General features: G+C 45.8%; 1 protein-coding gene and 1 non-coding gene across 4 annotated transcripts in view; both read right to left on the bottom strand.

The window, feature by feature from the left end:
- The window catches only part of CHD2 (chromodomain helicase DNA binding protein 2), a 123,313-nt gene that overhangs the window by 14,585 nt on the left and 88,534 nt on the right, over positions 1–20,194 (bottom strand). For all 3 annotated transcript variants that reach the window (XM_069766265.1, XM_069766266.1, XM_069766267.1), the window contains 3 exons: positions 7,248–7,382; positions 3,420–3,598; positions 2,627–2,726 (listed from right to left, as the gene is read on the bottom strand). In XM_069766265.1, coding sequence (XP_069622366.1) covers positions 2,627–2,726; positions 3,420–3,598; positions 7,248–7,382 — 414 coding nt within the window. The remainder of the gene's footprint in view (positions 1–2,626; positions 2,727–3,419; positions 3,599–7,247; positions 7,383–20,194) is intronic.
- Positions 1,968–2,096, bottom strand: LOC138677751 (small Cajal body-specific RNA 14). Its single transcript, XR_011321144.1, has one exon. It is a non-coding gene; the product is annotated as a small Cajal body-specific RNA 14 (non-coding RNA).

Below are 20,194 nucleotides of genomic sequence, written 5' to 3'. Positions count from 1 at the left end.
GGTAATTAGATTTGTCAAAGCCATCCAGAGATTGCGCCCCACTATTAGGCAATTAACCCTTCCTTGGTCCTCAGGGATCTGTGTAAAGAACCTTATGCCCTTCATGAAAACATGCCTATTTCTGTCCTTACATGGAAGACAGCTTTCCTAGTGGCCAGTACGACAGCTAAAAGGGTGGGGGAGATTCAGGCCCTATCAATTAGGGACCCTTATCTGCAAATTCGCGATGACCACATAATTTTAAAACTAGACCCGTCTTTTATCCCCAAGATAGCTTCGGTACAAAATCGGAACCAAGAGATAATTCTACCCTCCCTTTGCGAAAATGCATCAAATGCAAAGGAGCAGTCCTTGCATTCCCTGGATGTTAGACGGGCAGTTATCGACTATTTAGAAGCCACTAGTACCTGGAGAAAGGACCCTAATATATTTATTCTATTTGGGGGGAAAAATAGAGGCAAAAAAGCTTCCAAAACATCTATAGCTAGATGGATCACAACATTAATTGCTAAAACCTATACATCAGAAGGGGTAGACTGCCCAGTAGGAATAAAGCACATTCTACTAAGGCCATTTCAGCATCATGGACCGAACGAGCAGGAGCATCTGTAGAACAGATATGCAGGCCAGCAGACGTAATTTGGGAGAAAACTTCTCCAAGCAGTAGTCCCACCCTAAGGGAGTTTTCTTTGGTATTCTCCAGGGTGCTGTCAGGAAGACGTCCTGGAAAATGAGTATTAGACCTACCGGTAATTCGGTTTCCAGGAGTCCATCCTGACAGCACCGTTACTTTCCCTCCTTAAGTATACCGTTTCATATGCTGTAATATGATTTGGTTAAATTAAAAATGTATTTTGTTGCGTCTATCCATGGTGTGGTACTTGTCAAAACACTGAAGAGAAGGGGAGGAGTGGGACCTTTTAACCTCTCGTGTGTATTTCCTGTCCCTGCAAGGAGGAGGAGGTCGTCCTCCAGGGTGCTGTCAGGATGGACTCCTGGAAACTGAATTACCGTTAGGTCTAATACCCATTTTCTGTGGCCTCCCTGCTAACTCCCTTGCACCTCTCCAGTCCATCCTTAACTCTGCTGCCCGACTAATTCATCTCTCTCCTTGCTACTCCTCCGCAAATCTCTTCATTGGCTCCCATTCCCTCAGCGTATCCAGTTCACATGACTAATATTGACCTACAAAGTCATCCATAACCTGTCTCCTCCATATGTCTCTGAACTAATCTCCCGATATCTTCACTCACGTAATCTCCGGCCCTCCTAAGACCTCCTTCTTTCCTCCACACTTATTCGCTCCTCACCCAACCGCTTCCAAGACTTCTCCCGAATATCCCCCATCCTTTAGAATTCTTTGCCCCAACACATCCGACTATCAACCACATTCGGATCCTTCAGATGGAACCTGAAAACCCACCTCTTCAGGAAAGCTTACAGCCTGCACTGACCCCGCTGCCTACTCACCACTACTGAAGCTACCGCCTCACCAACACCGGAGCTCCTGCAACCCTCAACCTATTGTCTTCTTCCCCACCATCCTGTAGAACAGTGTTCTCCAACTCCGGTCCTCAAGAGCCACCAACAGGTCATGTTTTCAGGATTTCCTTAGTATTGCACAGGTGATAATTGCAATTGGACAGGCAAGCATTTAATCACCTGTGCAATACTGAGCAAATCCTGAAAACATGACCTGTTGGTAGCTCTTGAGGACCGGAGTTGGGGAACACTGCTGTAGAATGTAAGCCCGCAAGGGCAGAGTCCTCTCCCCTCTGTATCAGTCTGTAATTGTTAGTTTGCTTACTGTAAGTGATATCTGTAATTTGTATGTAACCCCTTCTCATGTACAGCACCTTGCAATCAATGGTGCTATATAAATTAATAATATAATAATACACCACATTTCATTTGCAAAACTGAACATGAATAATCTGTAGATTAAAAAATGGAAAGACTTAAATTTCTATGTCTGGAGCCATCGCACAGGAAGCCCGATGTCTATACAAGCCCTGTCGGCAGGAACCATTTCATTTACGTGGCAGACTGAAGTCACATTAAACCGACAATTAATGCAACAATGCAAAGCCTGCCACGTCTTACTGGGGAATCGAACTCTGGTCTGTGGACACCATAGGTGAAACACTTAACACCGAGCCACCACTGGTACAGGGACCTCAGTCACAAAACAGACTATGCATTCTCTATGGAGCCCTTCATCTGCATAACAATGGCCAGACACAATGGACGTGTGAACACTTACATATACCTGCTGCTTCTGTACCTTAGGGCCATTCAATGGCATGAAGCATATTTACATCTGTAAAGCCGCCATACAAAGTCACATTGACCAGCATTCCCATTCAACCCTACAGGGATGCCGGTCATAGCCCAATGTCTAGGAAAAATCAGTAACTGAAAACTACACTGATCATAGCGGTTAACAATATTGTGAAAATGTCATTTACAGCTGGAAGGCTTGGAGACATTGTTGCCTCTAGGTCTATCAGAAGCAAGAATGGCCCCATGTAGGACACCGCACATCCGAAAGCTGCAGACAAAAGACGCACAAGAGTCCAAGCATGCAGATATTTAAGGAAATCTATACTCTGCATTTAGTAATTACCTCCTCCTCCTGTGACCTCTTTTTATGAGCCATCTTGTACAGCTTGTGCAGCTTTCTGGCACCAAATTCAGTGAATTTCGAAACAAAAATCCAGAGATTCCTATCAAGAAAAATTAGAAAGAAATCTGATTAAATAAGCAATTCACAGATTTCATTAGAGAAACCAGTAATGGAAATATCTTTCAAGTCAGGTTACTTAATAGTGGGTCACTAGCAATCCTTTAACCAGTCGGAAAGTGCTTGTAATTTCTTGCTGTGATCGCAATTTGCCACCACCATCCCAATATTGATATTACACAAGGCACTACTGTACACATTGCAACATGATGAAAAACTGACAAACTAATCCCCAAAATACTAAAAAAAACTGGAGGGCCCAATTCTGTGATCACAAGATCTCTTCTTCATCCCATCACGTAACATTGACCCGACAGAACACACTGGCATGAAAAAAACTTCATAAACCTTATCTAATCTATTATGAGAGTCTGCTCTGCTACCATATTGTATACCATGCAGTAAGGGCCAAGGCAAGTCCTGCGCTATAACTGGATCCGTCACAGGGTTATATCTAGTGATGCTGGGTACATCGAGCCTAGTAGGTGGAAATAGATCTTCTGTAGAGTTTTTATTATTTACTATGGATGGAAAATCTAATAAATCAACACTGAAAACCACCAGACCTTCCTAGGGGTTCAGTTCAAAATAAAGTAAAAAAAAAAAAAACATAAAAAAAACAAAAACACTTCTAACAAATGTGCAGCCTGCAGTAAGCAGCAGACGTTACACTTACCGCCTCCACAACTTAATTTGCTCTTGATCAGAGTATGATTTAAGGCACTCAGAGATGCGATCTCCGATTTTCAGTAAGCAAGTCCTTGTGTGTTCTAGCTGTTCTTGGACAGTCAGGCCTTTGTCAGGTTTATCCAGTTGTTTCAGGGCTTTCTTCACAGGCCTCATTCTCTCCTTGCACTAAAATAAAGAATTAAAGAATAGTTTAGAAAAATGTCAAAAAGGTAAAAAAAAAAAAAGCCAAAATGTGCCAGTAGTACAATATGTGTCCGCTAAGGCAACTAGATCACAAGTAATCTGTAAATATAAGGGTATGTGCACACGTTGCGGATTTGGCTGCGGATTGGCAGCTGCTTTCCAAGTGGTTTACAGTACCATGTAAACCTATGGAAAACCAAATCGGCAGTGCCCATGCTGCAGAAAATACCGCGCGAATACGCTGTGTTGTATTTTCCGCAGTATGTCAATTCTTTTGTGCGGATTCTGCAGTGGCTTACACCTGCTCCTCAAAAGGAATCCGCAGGAGTAAAAGCGCAGGTGAAAGCCGCACAAAAACAGCAGAAAATCCGCAGGTAAAACGCATTGCGTTTTACCTGCGGATTTTGCAAAAACAGTGGGGAAGAATCCGCACACGAATCCGCAACATGTGCACATAGCCTAAACCTCCAGGAGACTGTAAAAGCATCAGAATTGAAATGGGGGATTGAAGAAGCGCATGCTTTTTGGTTTTGGACCAAACAACGTCTTGAATGGAAACATCTTGATGCAATTTAACCTTGTGGAATATTCTTTTGTGGTTCAAGTGTCGAGCCACCAAAAAGATTTTTCAGTTCAAGGACACAGTAGCCGAGTCCCCCTAATAGCATAACAGTGCTCTTCCAGAATTGCTACATTCCCAAGATGCTCAGTTTTGGTTGAATTTAGGGGTCAAGACACTGGTGTAGCTATATATCATGGGTGTTCTTGTTTCCTCTTATCAATGTTAACAACTCTATCAAGCATGCTTTCATTAGGTATCTGCAACTAAGGCATGCCCTAAATACCCAGTTCCCAGATATTGGGAAATTCTCTCATATCCTCATACCCCCGACTGGGATTCTAAGGAGCCGATGCTCCTCATCGCCATTGTTTGAGGTCAAATGGATAATACCCTCCCTATCAAAGGAAGATTGGAGCGAGGCCTTGTCCTTTACCACAATATGTTTTACTAGCAATTAATAACAAGCTAGTCCAAATGTAATATTGTCCATCAATGATACCTGACTCCTAGCAGGTTAAATAAAATGGGTAGATCCACCACTGAGGATTTCCAGATGGGTGGGGAGGAGGCGGCAGATTTTATACACCTGATGTGGTATTACCATCCTATTGCAGACTTTGGGAAAGAAGTCATAGCTTTCCTCATGGAGATCATACAGCCCCTGTACCACTCTGCCTTAGGCTGGTTTCACATTGGCGTTTTTTTGGGTGCGTTTTTGCGGTAAAAAACGCAAAAAACCGCATGGTGAAAAAACGCATGTAAACGCTGCGTTTTTTTGACGCATGCGTTTTTGCATGTGGTGAAAAAAACGCGGCGTTTTGACGCGTTTACATGCGTTTTTACATGCGTTTGCGTTTTTTAAATGCATGCTGAGAAATGTGTGACAGCTGCCAATCATCAAAAAAAAGTAAAAAACCCACTATAAACAGAAACAGTTCGGGTTAGGGGTAGGGATCATAACCCTAACCCTAAAGGGATCCTACCCCTAACCCTAAGGGATCCTAACCCTAACCCTACCCCTAAGGGATCCTAACCCTACCCCTAACCATAACCCTACCCCTAAGGGATCCTAACCCTAACCCTACCCCTAACCCTAAGGGATCCTAACCCTAACCCTAATCCCTTTATGGTTAGGGGTAGGGTTAGGGGTAGGGTTAGGATCCCTTAGGGTTAGGGGTAGGGTTAGGTTCCCTTTATCACCTTTATGTTGGGGGGTGGCATATCAGTGTGTTTTCTGTTTTTTTAATAAAAAAACGCATGCGTTTTTTACCGCAAAAAACGCATGCACCAAAAAACGCATGCGTCCCCATTGACTCCAATGTATTTTTTGACCCAAAAAAAACGCATGAAAACGCATGCGGTTTTTTTTGGTCCAAAAAATGCTTCTAAAAATACTACAAGTAGCATTTCAGAAAATGAACGCATGCAGTAAAAAAAATGCATGCGTCAAAAAACGCGACCAAACGCGAACACAAAAAAACGCATGCGTTTTCAATGTTAAAGATAGGGAAAAAAACGCATGCGTTTTTTTGAAAAAAAAAAAAAAAACGCTGCAGACAAAAACGCAAGTGTGAAACCACCCTTAAGGTGTGGTTATTAGGAATCCCTGATGAGGAGACCTGGCCTCACCCACCCTCACACTCTTCTCAGAGAAACATCATTTTTGGCTTGCAGGGATATCGCCATGACATGGATGGATAGAAGACCCCCATGAATTTCACACTGGGTCAATATGGTAAATACTGCAGCATATAAAAATAGACACTGTCCTGAAAAATTTTGAAAATTATTTAGACGTGAGAGTCCTCAGTGGTTGATACCTTTTAATGGCTAACTGAAAATATGGTAAATTGCAAGCTTTCGAGACTACAAAGGTCCCATCATCAGGCACAGACTAAAGCAAATTCTGAAGAATCACATACTTATATACAACACAGCACAGAGAGAAAGAAGGCAATAGATAAGACAAGTGACGTGAAGCAGAACTATCATTATGTGAGAGGGATAGACATATATTGAAACTGTTCATAGATAAGGAAGTCTTAATGTTCTATGGTCCTCTGAATTGGTCTGGCTCTATGCCGTGATGACCCTAGAAGGTCCGAAGAGCAAATTCCTTATTCGATGCAAAAAGACACAAATCCACGAGAAACACTCATTCCTGCACTGAGTGTGTCAAAGGTCCTCATGAGTTTATACTCAGAGAATCTTCATTTGATAAGGTATGGAAGCCATGGTTTGATTCCCCTTTGACCCACATTAGTCCCAAGGCAATGAGGAGTATTCTCAGTGTCTTATGGTTAAGATATTGGACCCATGGTATGCTTAAGGGCAAGGTTAACTTTACCAGATAGTATTAATGAGCAATGACAAACACTGTTTGTTCTTTGATGTAACCTTGTTACGTTGTATAATCTTCAATAAAACAAGTTTAAAAAAAAGATGCAAGAAATACTCCAAAAGGCAACCCTATGCAGATTGATCCAGTCCTCCACATTTAGTTTAAGAAAAAAACCCATACAGATGTATTATGAATTCTGTGAAGCTGCGCAGGCACAAGACCCCTGTGTGGGAGAGGGGACGACAACGTCTGTTTTGCGATACAACCGCGCTTCTACGGGGCCAGATCTGTTGTAGCGTGAGACAGCCATCGTCCTATTCTCCCCTCTTCTGCACATCCCCTGCCTACTGCTCCGACTGTCTTGCTCCCGAGATTAAAGGACCTTTAACGGCAGAACCTGGTGAGTGCAGCTTTTCATTTATTCTACGATGGCATACACATGCATTAAACAGCTCCTTTATGCTGCAAAGTTGTGTGAACACGTGTCAACGTCACTTGACTGAATCATCCATCTCACCAGAAATGTGACACAAGCAATGTGTCAGCTGCATCTGGCTTTCTGTTTTGTGAAGGAATGGCGGCCTCCTAGACATTGCACCCAGAGAAGTATCCACTAAAGAGTGGACTCTACGACTATAGTGGGAAACGTCACCTCTAACGTCCTTACCTAGTTATTAGCTAGTAGTACAAATTACAAGATTACAGATCTCAAATACAAAAATCCTTACAATGCTGAAGGTTTCCTGATCAAGATCATCCTCCTCCTCTTCCCCAATGGGGACAGGATCATTCCCGGCCGTAATGTGGACGGGTCCCTGGTTCTTTCTACTCCGGGCACCACCCTTGGTATCAGCCCGCTTCAACTATATTGAAGGAGAAAAATTAAAAATGCATTAGTGGACAGTCATTAAAACTAACGTTAGTAAGGTTAAATAAATGACCAGGTAGAACATTAACCATAACTTACAGCACATTCTCCACTGCGGACTATCTGTAGCTCCAACTAGTTTTTTATCATCATACAAGCTATATGGGATTTTCGCTACTAAAGCTAGGTACACACTGCGTCTGATCCCACTGTTGGGCACATACACTCAGGAGACATACATCTGACAGTGGCCAATCAGGGTGGAGGCCTAGGCATATGTCCACCATCGGGACGCATCATAAAAATAAAATATGGATTTTTGTGTACTCACTGTAAAATCCTTTTCTCCGAGCCATTCATTGGGGGACACAGACCGTGGGTGTATGCTGCTGCCACTAGGTGGCTGACACTCAGTGATACAAAGAAAATTAGCTCCTCCCCTGCAGTATACACCCTCCTGCTGGCTCTCAGCTAACCAGTTCGGTACAAAAGCAGTAGGAGATCAATAACAACATATGAGCGTATAGCATGTCATATTATATAGGAGAGTATAGCATGTCAGATTATAAAAACAAACATAAGCTAATAACAGGGTGGGAGCTGTGTCCCCTAAAGGTACCTTCACACATAACGATATCGTTAACGATATCGTTGCTTTTGGTGATGTTGCAACGATATCGTTAAGGAAATCGCTATGTGTGACAGCGACCAACGATCAGGCCCCTGCTGTGCCATCGTTGGTCGCTGAACAAAGTCCAGAACTTTATTTCGTCACTGGATCTCCCGTGGACATCGCTGGATCGGCGTGTGTGACACCGATCCAGCGATGTCTTCACTGGTAACCAGGGTAAACATCGGGTAACTAAGCGCAGGGCCGCGCTTAGTAACCCGATGTTTACCCTGGTTACCATCCTAAAAGTAAAAAAAACAAACACTACATACTTACCTACCGCTGTCTGTCCTCGGCGCTGTGCTCTGCACTCCTCCTGTACTGGCTGTGAGTGTCGGTCAGCCGGAAAGCAGAGCGGTGACGTCACCGCTCTGCTTTCCGGCCGCTGTGCTCACAGCCAGTACAGGAGGAGTGCAGAGAAGCAGAGCACCGGGGACAGACAGCGGTAGGTAAGTATGTAGTGTTTGTTTTTTTTACTTTTAGGATGGTAACCAGGGTAAACATCGGGTTACTAAGCGCGGCCCTGCGCTTAGTTACCCGATGTTTACCCTGGTTACCGGCATCGTTGGTCGCTGGAGAGCGGTCTGTGTGACAGCTCTCCAGCGACCAAACAGCGACGCTGCAGCGATCCGGATCGTTGTCGGTATCGCTGCAGCGTCGCTTAATGTGAGGGCCTTAATAAATAGCTTGGAGAAAAGGATTTTACGGTGACTACACAAAAATCCCTACTTCTCCTTCACCTCATTGGGGGACACAGACCGTGGGACGTCCCAAAGCAGTCCCTGGGTATGGACAACATCTGATCAGGCCCTGTGTAACCGCTACTTACAAGTGCGCCACCGCTGCCTGCAGAGTCCGCCTGCCCAGACTCACATCTGTGGAAGTGTGGGCATTATAGTGCTTCAAGAATGCATGCGGACTGGATGAATCCGCAAGCTTGCAGGCGTGCCTTGCCGACGCCTAGTGCCTAGAACCCTCGATAGACAGAGAGATAGGCTGACATCTAGCACGGAAGGACTCCTGGATGGTGAAACGAATCCACCAGGCTAACATGGCCGATGAAACGGCTAAACCCTTCCTGAAAACGTCAGGAAGCCTTCTTACCGTCAGGAAGCCCAAATAAAGCGTCCAACCTTCGGAAAGACGCCGTCCTCGAGACGTATCTACTCAGAGCACTCACTTCGTCCAGAATATGGGGAACTCATTCCATTTTGTGGACTGGTGCCGAAAGAGATGAGGGAAGAACTATGCCCTCATAACAGTGGTAATACAATACCACCTTGGTAACAAGGGATGGGGATGGCCTGAGGACAACCTTGCCTTGAAGGTAATAAGGGGAAAATAATCTGAAAGAACAGAGCAGCTAGCTCCGAAGACTCGTCAGGGTGAGGATATCGCAGAGAAAAAAGGGTTACCTTCCCTGATAGTAAAGTCTGCCTGGATGAAAAGGAGTCTACTGTAAGACTCCTAGGACCAGTAATGTCCCAATGATCTACCGGTATGCGATAGGGAAGAACTACGTGTGAAAACTCCCTGTGAGAAAGTCCCTACTTGCAGTCTTGCTGCAATAAGGCGAAAAGATACTAGCTCCGCAAACAAAAACGGACGTGGTCAGTGCGGATCTCGGAGGATCACTGGGCCCCTTTCTGCTTCCGAAAGGCTTTCGGAAGTAGTGGAAGGGGAGTTATGGAAACTGGTACCCCGGAAGAACCAGAGCATGCCGTGCGATGGCTCTTGGATCTCGAGGCCGAACCACGAACTCGAGTACATTGGCATTCAGTCTGGACGCCATCCGATCTACAACTGGAGAGCCCCAGTGAAGGCAGATCTGATGGAAGACTTCGGGGTGAAGTTCCCACTGACTAGAGGCAGAACCCTGACGGATGAATTTGTTTGCCGTGCGAGTTCTACTCCTGGGATTTATTTTAATACTGCCGAGATCACCGAATGATAGATCTCGGCCCATCAGAGAATGAGGTACCTCGGCCATGGTGCCTGACCGTGGGTACCTGCTAGACGATTGACGTATTGCACCGCCGTGGCATTATCCAATTGAATTCGGATGGGGTGACCCGCCAGAAGATGGTGGACCTGCTGTAGGACTACCGTTCGGATCTCCAGAGCAATGAGAGGTAGAAGACTGGCATTGGTAGTTACTAATAACCATTGAACCGGAAGAAAGGCCCTGGATGAAGAAGGCGCTTAGAGACTATCGTCTGCTTGACTTGCTGAAAACGAGCGGAGCGGAGGAAACCGCATGCACTGTCGTCACCATTTTTCCTCAGAACCCTCCTAGCAAATCGAATGAAATGAGGGGATGAGTAATCAAGTGCGCGAGCTCCCTGTCGAAGGGCCATGACCTTGTCTCGAGGGAGAATTACCATTCTTCTGGAAGTGTGCAGGATCATCCTCAAAAAGGAGGACCTTGTCAAAGGTTGTTAGAAATTTGAGGTCCAGGATCGGTCTTACTTTTCATTCCCCTTTTTGGAACCAAGATCCCTTAGATCTAGACTTTCCTGCACAACCCTTATACAATCCTTTGTCAGTCTCCCGCTCAAAAGATTTGATTGGCCAGTTGCACTGTCTTTGGGAAAAGGTTACTGGTGTGAATCAAGGTAGTTAAGGTCTCCAGCCAGGAGACCATTGCTCTAGCAATCCATGCGGCGGCTAGGGAGCTGTTGTGAATTCTGTGGTCAAGCTCCCTCCTGTGGTCATGAGTGGTACTTCGGCTGGTTCTGTCTATGAGCTTCCTCTGGTGGATGTGAGTGGGGCTGCGGCTTCTGAGTTTCCTTCCTCAGGTGACGAGGTTAAGTCGTTAGGTGCTGCTCTATTTAACTCCACCTAGTTCTTTGTTCCTGGCCTCCAGTCAATGTTCCAGTATTGGTCTTGCTTTCTCCTGGATCGTTCTTGTGGCCTGTCTGCCCTGCATAAGCTAAGTTTTGCTTGCGTTACTTTTGTTGCTATATTTTCTGTCCAGCTTGCTATATTGGTTTTTCTTGCTTGCTGGAAGCTCTGAGACGCAGAGGGAGCACCTCCGTACCGTTAGTCGGTGCGGAGGGTCTTTTTGCCCCCCTCTGCGTGGTTGTTTGTAGGTTTTTGTGCTGACCGCAAAGCTATCTTTCCTATCCTCGGTCTATTCAGTAAGTCGGCCTCGCTTTGCTAAAGTCTATTTCATCTCTGTGTTGGTATTTTCATCTTAACTCACAGTCATTATATGTGGGGGGCTGCCTTTTCCTTTGGGGAAATTCTCTGAGGCAAGGTAGGCTTATTTTTCTATCTTCAGGGCTAGCTAGTTTCTCAGGCTGTGCCAAGTTGCATAGGGAGCGTTAGGCGCAATCCACGGCTACCTCTAGTGTGGTATGATAGGATTAGGGATTGCGGTCAGCAGAGTTCCCACGTCTCAGAGCTCGTCCTATGTTAGTAACTATCAGGTCACTTTGTGTGCTCTTAACCACTAGGTCCATTGTGGTTCTGAATCACCTGTTCATAACAGTACTGGAGGCCCAAAGTACTAATGCTTCTCAATAGAGGGAAAAGAGAAGTTCTGAGACCATTTTTTTTTCTCTGTACTGTGTTTTGTCTTTCTTTTCCCCTAGACATTTGGGTGGTTCAGGACACAGGTGTAGTGATGGACATTAAAGATCTGTCTTTTTGTGTGGATCATCTCACTGCAAGAGTACAAAATATTCAAGACTTTGTGGTTCAGAATTCTATGTTAGAGCCAAGAATTCCTATTCCTGATTTGTTTTCTGGAGATAGAGCTAAGTTTCTGAGTTTTAAGAATAATTGTAAACTGTTTCTGGCTTTGAAACCCCGCTCCTCTGGTGACCCAGTTCAACAAGTTAAGATCATTATCTCTTTATTACGTGGCGACCCTCAAGACTGGGCATTTTCCCTTGCGCCAGGAGATCCTGCATTATGTAATATTGATGAGTTTTTTCTGGCGCTCGGATTGCTGTATGATGAACCTAATTCAGTGGATCAGGCAGAGATAAATTTGCTGGCTCTGTCTCAGGGTCAGGATGAGGTAGAGATATATTGTCAGAAGTTTAGGAAGAGGTCTGTGCTGACTCAATGGAATGAATGTGCGCTGGCAGCAATTTTCAGAAAAGGTCTCTGAAGCCCTTAAGGATGTCATGGTGGGATTTCCTATGCTTGTTGGTCTGAGTGAGTCTATGTCTTTGGCCATTCAGATCGGTCGCCGCTTGCGTGAGCGTAAAACTGTGCACCATTTGGCGGTATTATCTGAGCATGGACCTGAGCCTATGCAGTGCGATAGGACTTTGACCAGAGCTGAACGGCAAGAACACAGACGTCAGAATTGGCTGTGTTTTTACTGTGGTGATTCCACTCATGCTATCTCCGATTGTCCTAAACGCACTAAGCGGTTCGCTAGGTCTGCCACCATTGGTATGGTACAGTCGAAATTTCTTTTGTCCGTTACTTTGATCTGCTCTTTGTCATCCTTTTCTGTCATGGCATTTGTGGATTCAGGCGCTGCCCTGAATTTGATGGACTTGGAGTATGCTAGGCGCTGTGGGTTTTTCTTGGAGCCCTTGCAGTATCCTATTCCATTGAGAGGAATTGATGCTACGCCTTTGGCCAAGAATAAGCCTCAGTACTGGACCCAGCTGACCATGTGCATGGCTCCTGCGCATCAGGAGGAAATTCGCTTTTTGGTGTTGCATAATCTGCATGATGTGGTCGTGTTGGGGTTGCCATGGCTACAAGTCCATAACCCAGTATTGGATTGGAAATCAATGTCTGTGTCCAGCTGGGGTTGTCAGGGGGTACATGGTGATGTTCCTTTTCTGTCTATTTCATCATCCACCCCTTCTGAGGTCCCAGAGTTCTTGTCGGATTACCGGGATGTATTTGATGGGCCCAAGTCCAGTGCCCTACCTCCGCATAGGGATTGTGATTGTGCTATTGATTTGATTCCTGGTAGTAAGTTTCCTAAAGGTCGACTGTTTAATTTGTCTGTGCCTGAGCACGCCGCTATGCGGAGTTACGTAAAGGAATCCTTGGAGAAGGGTCATATTCGCCCGTCGTCGTCGCCATTGGGAGCAGGGTTCTTTTTTATGGCCAAGAAGGATGGTTCGCTGAGACCTTGTATTGATTACCGCCTTCTAAATAAAATCACGGTCAAATTTCAGTACCCCTTGCCGCTGCTGTCTGATTTGTTTGCTCGGATTAAGGGGGCTAGTTGGTTCACCAAGATAGATCTTCGTGGTGCTTATAATCTTGTGCGTATTAAACAGGGCGATGAATGGAAAACAGCATTTAATACGCCCGAGGGCCATTTTGAGTACCTGGTTATGCCATTCGGGCTTTCTAATGCTCCATCAGTGTTTCAGTCCTTTATGCATGACATCTTCCGAGAGTACCTGGATAAATTCCTGATTGTATACTTGGATGATATTTTGGTCTTCTCGGATGATTGGGAGTCTCACGTGAAGCAGGTCAGAATGGTGTTCCAGGTTCTGCGTGCGAATTCTTTGTTTGTGAAGGGGTCAAAGTGTCTCTTTGGTGTTCAGAAGGTTTCATTTTTGGGGTTCATTTTTTCCCCTTCTAATATCGAGATGGACCCTGTTAAGGTCCAGGCCATTTATGATTGGACTCAGCCGACATCTCTGAAGAGTCTGCAAAAGTTCCTGGGCTTTGCTAATTTTTATCGTCGCTTCATCAATAATTTTTCTAGTATTGCTAAACCGTTGACGGAGTTAACCAAGAAGGGTGCTGATGTGGTCAATTGGTCTTCTGCTGCTGTGGAAGCTTTTCAAGAGTTGAAGCGTCGTTTTTCTTCTGCCCCTGTGTTGTGCCAACCAGATGTTTCGCTCCCGTTCCAGGTCGAGGTTGATGCTTCTGAGATTGGAGCAGGGGCTGTTTTGTCGCAAAGAAGTTCTGATGGCTCGGTGATGAAACCATGCGCCTTCTTTTCCAGGAAGTTTTCGCCTGCTGAGCGTAATTATGATGTTGGCAATCGAGAGTTGCTGGCCATGAAGTGGGCATTCGAGGAGTGGCGTCATTGGCTTGAAGGAGCTAAGCATCGCGTGGTGGTCTTGACTGATCACAAGAACTTGACTTATCTCGAGTCTGCCAAACGGTTGAATCCTAGACAGGCTCGTTGGTCGCTGTTTTTCTCCCGTTTTGACTTTGTGGTTTCGTACCTTCCGGGCTCTAAAAATGTGAAGGCGGATGCCCTGTCTAGGAGTTTTGTGCCCGACTCTCCGGGTTTGTCTGAGCCGGCGGGTATTCTCAAAGAGGGGGTAATTTTGTCTGCCATCTCCCCTGATTTGCGGCGGGTGCTGCAAAAATTTCAGGCTAATAGACCTGACCGTTGCCCAGCGGAGAAACTGTTTGTCCCTGATAAATGGACAAGTAGAGTTATCTCTGAGGTTCATTGTTCGGTGTTGGCTGGTCATCCTGGAATCTTTGGTACCAGAGATTTAGTGGCTAGATCCTTTTGGTGGCCGTCTCTGTCACGGGATGTGCGTTCGTTTGTGCAGTCCTGTGGGATTTGTGCTCGGGCTAAGCCCTGCTGTTCTCGTGCCAGTGGGTTGCTTTTGCCCTTGCCAGTCCCGAAGAGGCCCTGGACACATATCTCTATGGATTTTATTTCGGATCTCCCTGTCTCTCAAAAAATGTCGGTCATTTGGGTTGTTTGTGATCGCTTCTCGAAGATGGTCCATTTGGTACCCTTGTCTAAATTGCCTTCCTCCTCTGATTTGGTGCCACTGTTCTTCCAGCATGTGGTTCGTTTACACGGCATTCCGGAGAACATCGTTTCTGACAGAGGTTCCCAGTTTGTTTCGAGGTTTTGGCGAGCCTTTTGTGCTAGGATGGGCATTGATTTGTCTTTTTTTTCGGCTTTCCATCCTCAGACAAATGGCCAGACTGAACGAACCAATCAGACCTTGGAAACATATCTGAGATGTTTTGTTTCTGCCGATCAGGATGATTGGGTGTCCTTTTTGCCTTTGGCTGAGTTCGCCCTTAATAATCGGGCCAGCTCGGCTACTTTGGTTTCGCCGTTTTTCTGCAATTCTGGTTTCCATCGTTTCTCTTCAGGGCAGGTTGAGTCTTCTGACTGTCCTGGTGTGGATACTGTGGTGGATAGGTTGCAGCAGATTTGGACTCATGTGGTGGACAATTTGACATTGTCTCAGGAGAAGGCTCAACGTTTCGCTAACCGCAGGCGCTGTGTGGGTCCCCGACTTCGTGTTGGGGATTTGGTTTGGTTGTCATCTCGTTATATTCCTATGAAAGTTTCCTCTCCTAAGTTTAAGCATCGTTTTATTGGTCCGTATAGGATTTCTGAGGTTCTTAATCCTGTGTCTTTTCGTTTGACCCTTCCAGCTTCTTTTTCCATCCATAACGTATTCCATAGGTCACTGTTGCGGAGATACGTGGTACCTGTGGTTCCATCCGTTGATCCTCCTGCCCCGGTTTTGGTTGAGGGGGAGTTGGAGTATATAGTGGAGAAGATTTTGGATTCTCGTATTTCGAGACGGAAACTCCAGTACCTGGTTAAGTGGAAGGGTTATGGTCAGGAAGATAATTCCTGGGTCTTTGCCTCTGATGTTCATGCTGCCTATCTGGTTCGTGCCTTTCATTTGGCTCATCCTGGTCGGCCTGGGGGCTCTGGTGAGGGTTCGGTGACCCCTCCTCAAGGGGGGGGGGGGGTACTGTTGTGAATTCTGTGGTCAAGCTCCCTCCTGTGGTCATGAGTGGTACTTCGGCTGGTTCTGTCTATGAGCTTCCTCTGGTGGATGTGAGTGGGGCTGCGGCTTCTGAGTTTCCTTCCTCAGGTGACGAGGTTAAGTCGTTAGGTGCTGCTCTATTTAACTCCACCTAGTTCTTTGTTCCTGGCCTCCAGTCAATGTTCCAGTATTGGTCTTGCTTTCTCCTGGATCGTTCTTGTGGCCTGTCTGCCCTGCATAAGCTAAGTTTTGCTTGTGTCACTTTTGTTGCTATATTTTCTGTCCAGCTTGCTATATTGGTTTTTCTTGCTGGAAGCTCTGAGACGCAGAGGGAGCACCTCCGTACCGTTAGTCGGTGCGGAGGGTCTTTTTGCCCCCCTCTGCGTGGTTGTTTGTAGGTTTTTGTGCTGACCGCAAAGCTATCTTTCCTATCCTCGGTCTATTCAGTAAGTCGGGCCTCGCTTTGCTAAAGTCTATTTCATCTCTGTGTTGGTATTTTCATCTTAACTCACAGTCATTATATGTGGGGTGCTGCCTTTTCCTTTGGGGAATTTCTCTGAGGCAAGGTAGGCTTATTTTTCTATCTTCAGGGCTAGCTAGTTTCTCAGGCTGTGCTGAGTTGCATAGGGAGCGTTAGGCGCAATCCACGGCTACCTCTAGTGTGGTATGATAGGATTAGGTATTGCGGTCAGCAGAGTTCCCACGTCTCAGAGCTCGTCCTATGTTAGTAACTATCAGGTCACTTTGTGTGCTCTTAACCACTAGGTCCATTGTGGTTCTGAATCACCTGTTCATAACAGTACTGGAGGCCCAAAGTACTAATGCTTCTCAATAGAGGGAAAAGAGAAGTTCTGAGACCATTTTTTTTTCTCTGTACTGTGTTTTGTCTTTCTTTTCCCCTAGACATTTGGGTGGTTCAGGACACAGGTGTAGTGATGGACATTAAAGATCTGTCTTTTTGTGTGGATCATCTCACTGCAAGAGTACAAAATATTCAAGACTTTGTGGTTCAGAATTCTATGTTAGAGCCAAGAATTCCTATTCCTGATTTGTTTTCTGGAGATAGAGCTAAGTTTCTGAGTTTTAAGAATAATTGTAAACTGTTTCTGGCTTTGAAACCCCGCTCCTCTGGTGACCCAGTTCAACAAGTTAAGATCATTATCTCTTTATTACGTGGCGACCCTCAAGACTTGTATTTTCATATCTTTACTCACAGTCATTATATGTGGGGGGCTGCCTTTTCCTTTGGGGAATTTCTCTGAGGCAAGGTAGGCTTATTTTTCTATCTTCAGGGCTAGCTAGTTTCTCAGGCTGTGCCGAGTTGCATAGGGAGCGTTAGGCGCAATCCACGGCTACCTCTAGTGTGGTATGATAGGATTAGGGATTGCGGTCAGCAGAGTTCCCACATCTCAGAGCTCGTCCTATGTTAGTAACTATCAGGTCACTTTGTGTGCTCTTAACCACTAGGTCCATTGTGGTTCTGAATCACCTGTTCATAACAGGGAGCATAGAGCGCTGAACCCGAAGCTGCAAGACGGAACGAACCAGATTTTCTATCTGACAGTCCGTGGTATTTTTAACTGATGATACATCGGGCAGGGATACTGGTAGGTATACCACAGGAGATTCTACCCGGTTAATCTGCCAAGCAGCAGAATGCGCGGCTGCATCCAGCAGGTCATAGTCTCTTGCCATCGCCGCTCTCTTTTGACGGTGCAGAAAAATATAGTTCTTACCGATAACGGTATTTCTCTGAGCCCATGACGGCACCACAGAGAGAGGGGATCCGCCCACCAAGGACAGGAAACCTACGGATAAAAAGGCGGTACCACTCTCCTGCATCAGTTGTTTACATAGAAAACTATGGGAGACTACTTAAGACATTTGTAAAATTTTAACTGTTTAGCATAACAAGATACCGCGTGACTTTAAACTATAAATGGACTATGGCACTATTTTAATGTGTGCACCCATAAGTGAAGGGAGGGAATGTACGGGTGCCGTCATGGGCTCAGAGAAATACCGTTATCGGTAAGAACTATATTTTTCTCTGATCGCCCATGACGGCACCACGGAGAGAATTGCATAGATAGTACATTCAGGGGGGGACCACCGCCTCCAGAACCCTTTTACCAAAAGTAAGGTCTGAAGAGGAGATTAGGTCCAATCTATAGTGCCTATAGAATGTGGATGGTGATGACCAGGTAGCAGCTCTACATATCTGGTCTATGGAAGCTCCGGCCTTCTCCGCCCAGGAAGTTGCTACTGCCCTCGTTGAGTGAGCCTTAACCTCCCCGGGAACGGACATCCCACTTGCTGAATATGATAGACTGATGGCGTCTGTGATCCATCTTGCTATGGTGGCTTTAGATGCTTTTTTCCCCTTCCGGGGACCCTGGAAACACACAGAGAGGAATCCTCCCTATTCTCTCTAGTGACTTCTAGGTAGTGTAAGAGACATCTTCTTACATCTAGTGTATGTAGTGTTTGTTCCTCCTTGTTCTTAGGGTTGGGGCAGAAGGAGGGAAGAGATATCTCTTGAGACCTGTGAAATTTTGAAGCCACTTTCGGGAGATATGCTGGGTCTGTTTTTAGAACAACCCTGTCCTCTAGAAATTGTGTGTGAGGAGGGTTGGCTGAAAGAGCCTGTAAGTCGCTGACCCTACGGGCAGAAGTGAGGGCGACTAATAGAGCTGTTTTGAGAGATAGCGTTTTTATTGTAGATTCATGTAATGGTTCGAATGGAGGACTAGTCAGGGCTTTAAGGACCAAGTTTAAGTCCCATTGAGGAACCACTTTTACTGGCAGAGGCCTCGATCTTCCTGCTGCCTTAATGAATCTAGAGACCCACCTATTTGAAGCTAAGTCAAAATTAAATAGGGCTCCTAATGCTGCCACGTGAACTTTTAGGGTACTGGTGGCTAAACCCATATCCAACCCGTTTTGAAGGAACTCTAATATGGAATTAAGGGGGATCTCTTTCCCTATTTTTGCACCTGAAAAGGACAGAAACTTTTTCCATGTTTTGCCGTACTGTTTTGTTGTAACCGGCTTCCTACTTTTTAACAGAGTTGAGATTAACCCCGAAGAGAACCCTCTGCTTTCTAATATTTTCCTCTCAAGAGCCAGGCTGTCAAGTGCAAGTTCTTGACTCGTGGATGACAGATTGGGCCCTGTGACAACAGATCCTGGAGGTCTGGTAATACCCAAGGGTCGGATATTGACATCTTCCTCATCCATGAGAACCAAGGTCTCTTCGGCCAGAACGGGGCAATTAAAATGACTAGCGCCCCGTCCTCCCGAATCTTCCTCAGCACTGCTGGAATCAGAATGAGGGGAGGAAAGGCATAGACCAGATGGTGACCCCAAGGAATCAGGAACGCGTCCACAGCTACTGGGTTCCCCAGGGGAGATAGGGAGCAAAAGGAGGCTACTTTTTTGTTTAAATGGCTCGCGAAGAGATCTATTTTGGGAACACACCATTTTTGCGTGATCTGGGTAAATATCTCTGGATTTAGTTCCCATTCCCCCTGTTTTAGGCTGGATCGACTGAGAAAGTCTGCCTTGTAATCGTCTACCCCCTTTATGTGTAGGCTTGTCAGGGATAGAAGGTTGTTCTCGGCTAATTGAAGGATCGAGTTGGCCACTTCCATTAGGCTTTTGGAACGGGTACCCCCCTGATGGTTTATGTAAGACACTACCACCCGATTGTCCGACATCACCCTTACATGGTGAGATTGAAGGACTCCCGAGAATTCTTGAAGGGCAAATTTTACTGCCAGGAGTTCCTTCATATTGGAGGAATTGTTTGCAAGGGAAGGAGACCACATGCCCTGAGCTACCAGGTCGTCCAGATGAGCCCCCCACCCTGAGGGGCTTGCGTCCGTGGTTAGGACCTTTGATATCGGGATTACCCATGGGACTCCCTGGGAAAGATTTTCTTGCAACGTCCACCAAGTCAGAGAGTGATTGGTGCGAGGAGATAATGTTAACCGCCCGTCTAAATGCTCTCCTAGGAGGATTTGCTCTGATAGTAGCTGCCATCGGAGATCTCTTGAATGTAGTTGGGCCCACTGGACCGCAGGGATGCAAGAGGTCATAGAGCCTAACAGGGACATGCCCTGACGGAGAGTTATAGAGGGGAGAGATTGTACTGTGTGTTGACGCTAAGCTCATTATCTTTTGTATTTTGCTCTCTGGGAGCCGGCATTCCATTTCCCTGGAGTCTAGAGTGAGACCTAGGTACTCCTGAACCTGAGAAGGCACCAATCTGGATTTCTCTAGGTTTATTAGCCAGCCCAGGTCTTTTAGAGAATGAATCACTAAATCTAGTTGATTCTTGCAATGTTACGGAGAGGAGCCTATCACCAGAAAATCGTCCAGATGTGGTACGATCAGGGTGTTTTCTTCCCTGAGGTGAGCCATTACCTCCGC

Source organism: Ranitomeya imitator, chromosome 4, assembly GCF_032444005.1.
Source record: "Ranitomeya imitator isolate aRanImi1 chromosome 4, aRanImi1.pri, whole genome shotgun sequence".
Classification (NCBI taxonomy): domain Eukaryota; kingdom Metazoa; phylum Chordata; class Amphibia; order Anura; family Dendrobatidae; genus Ranitomeya; species Ranitomeya imitator.
Note: the sequence above shows the minus strand (reverse complement) of the source record. Positions and strands in the feature narration are given on the sequence as shown.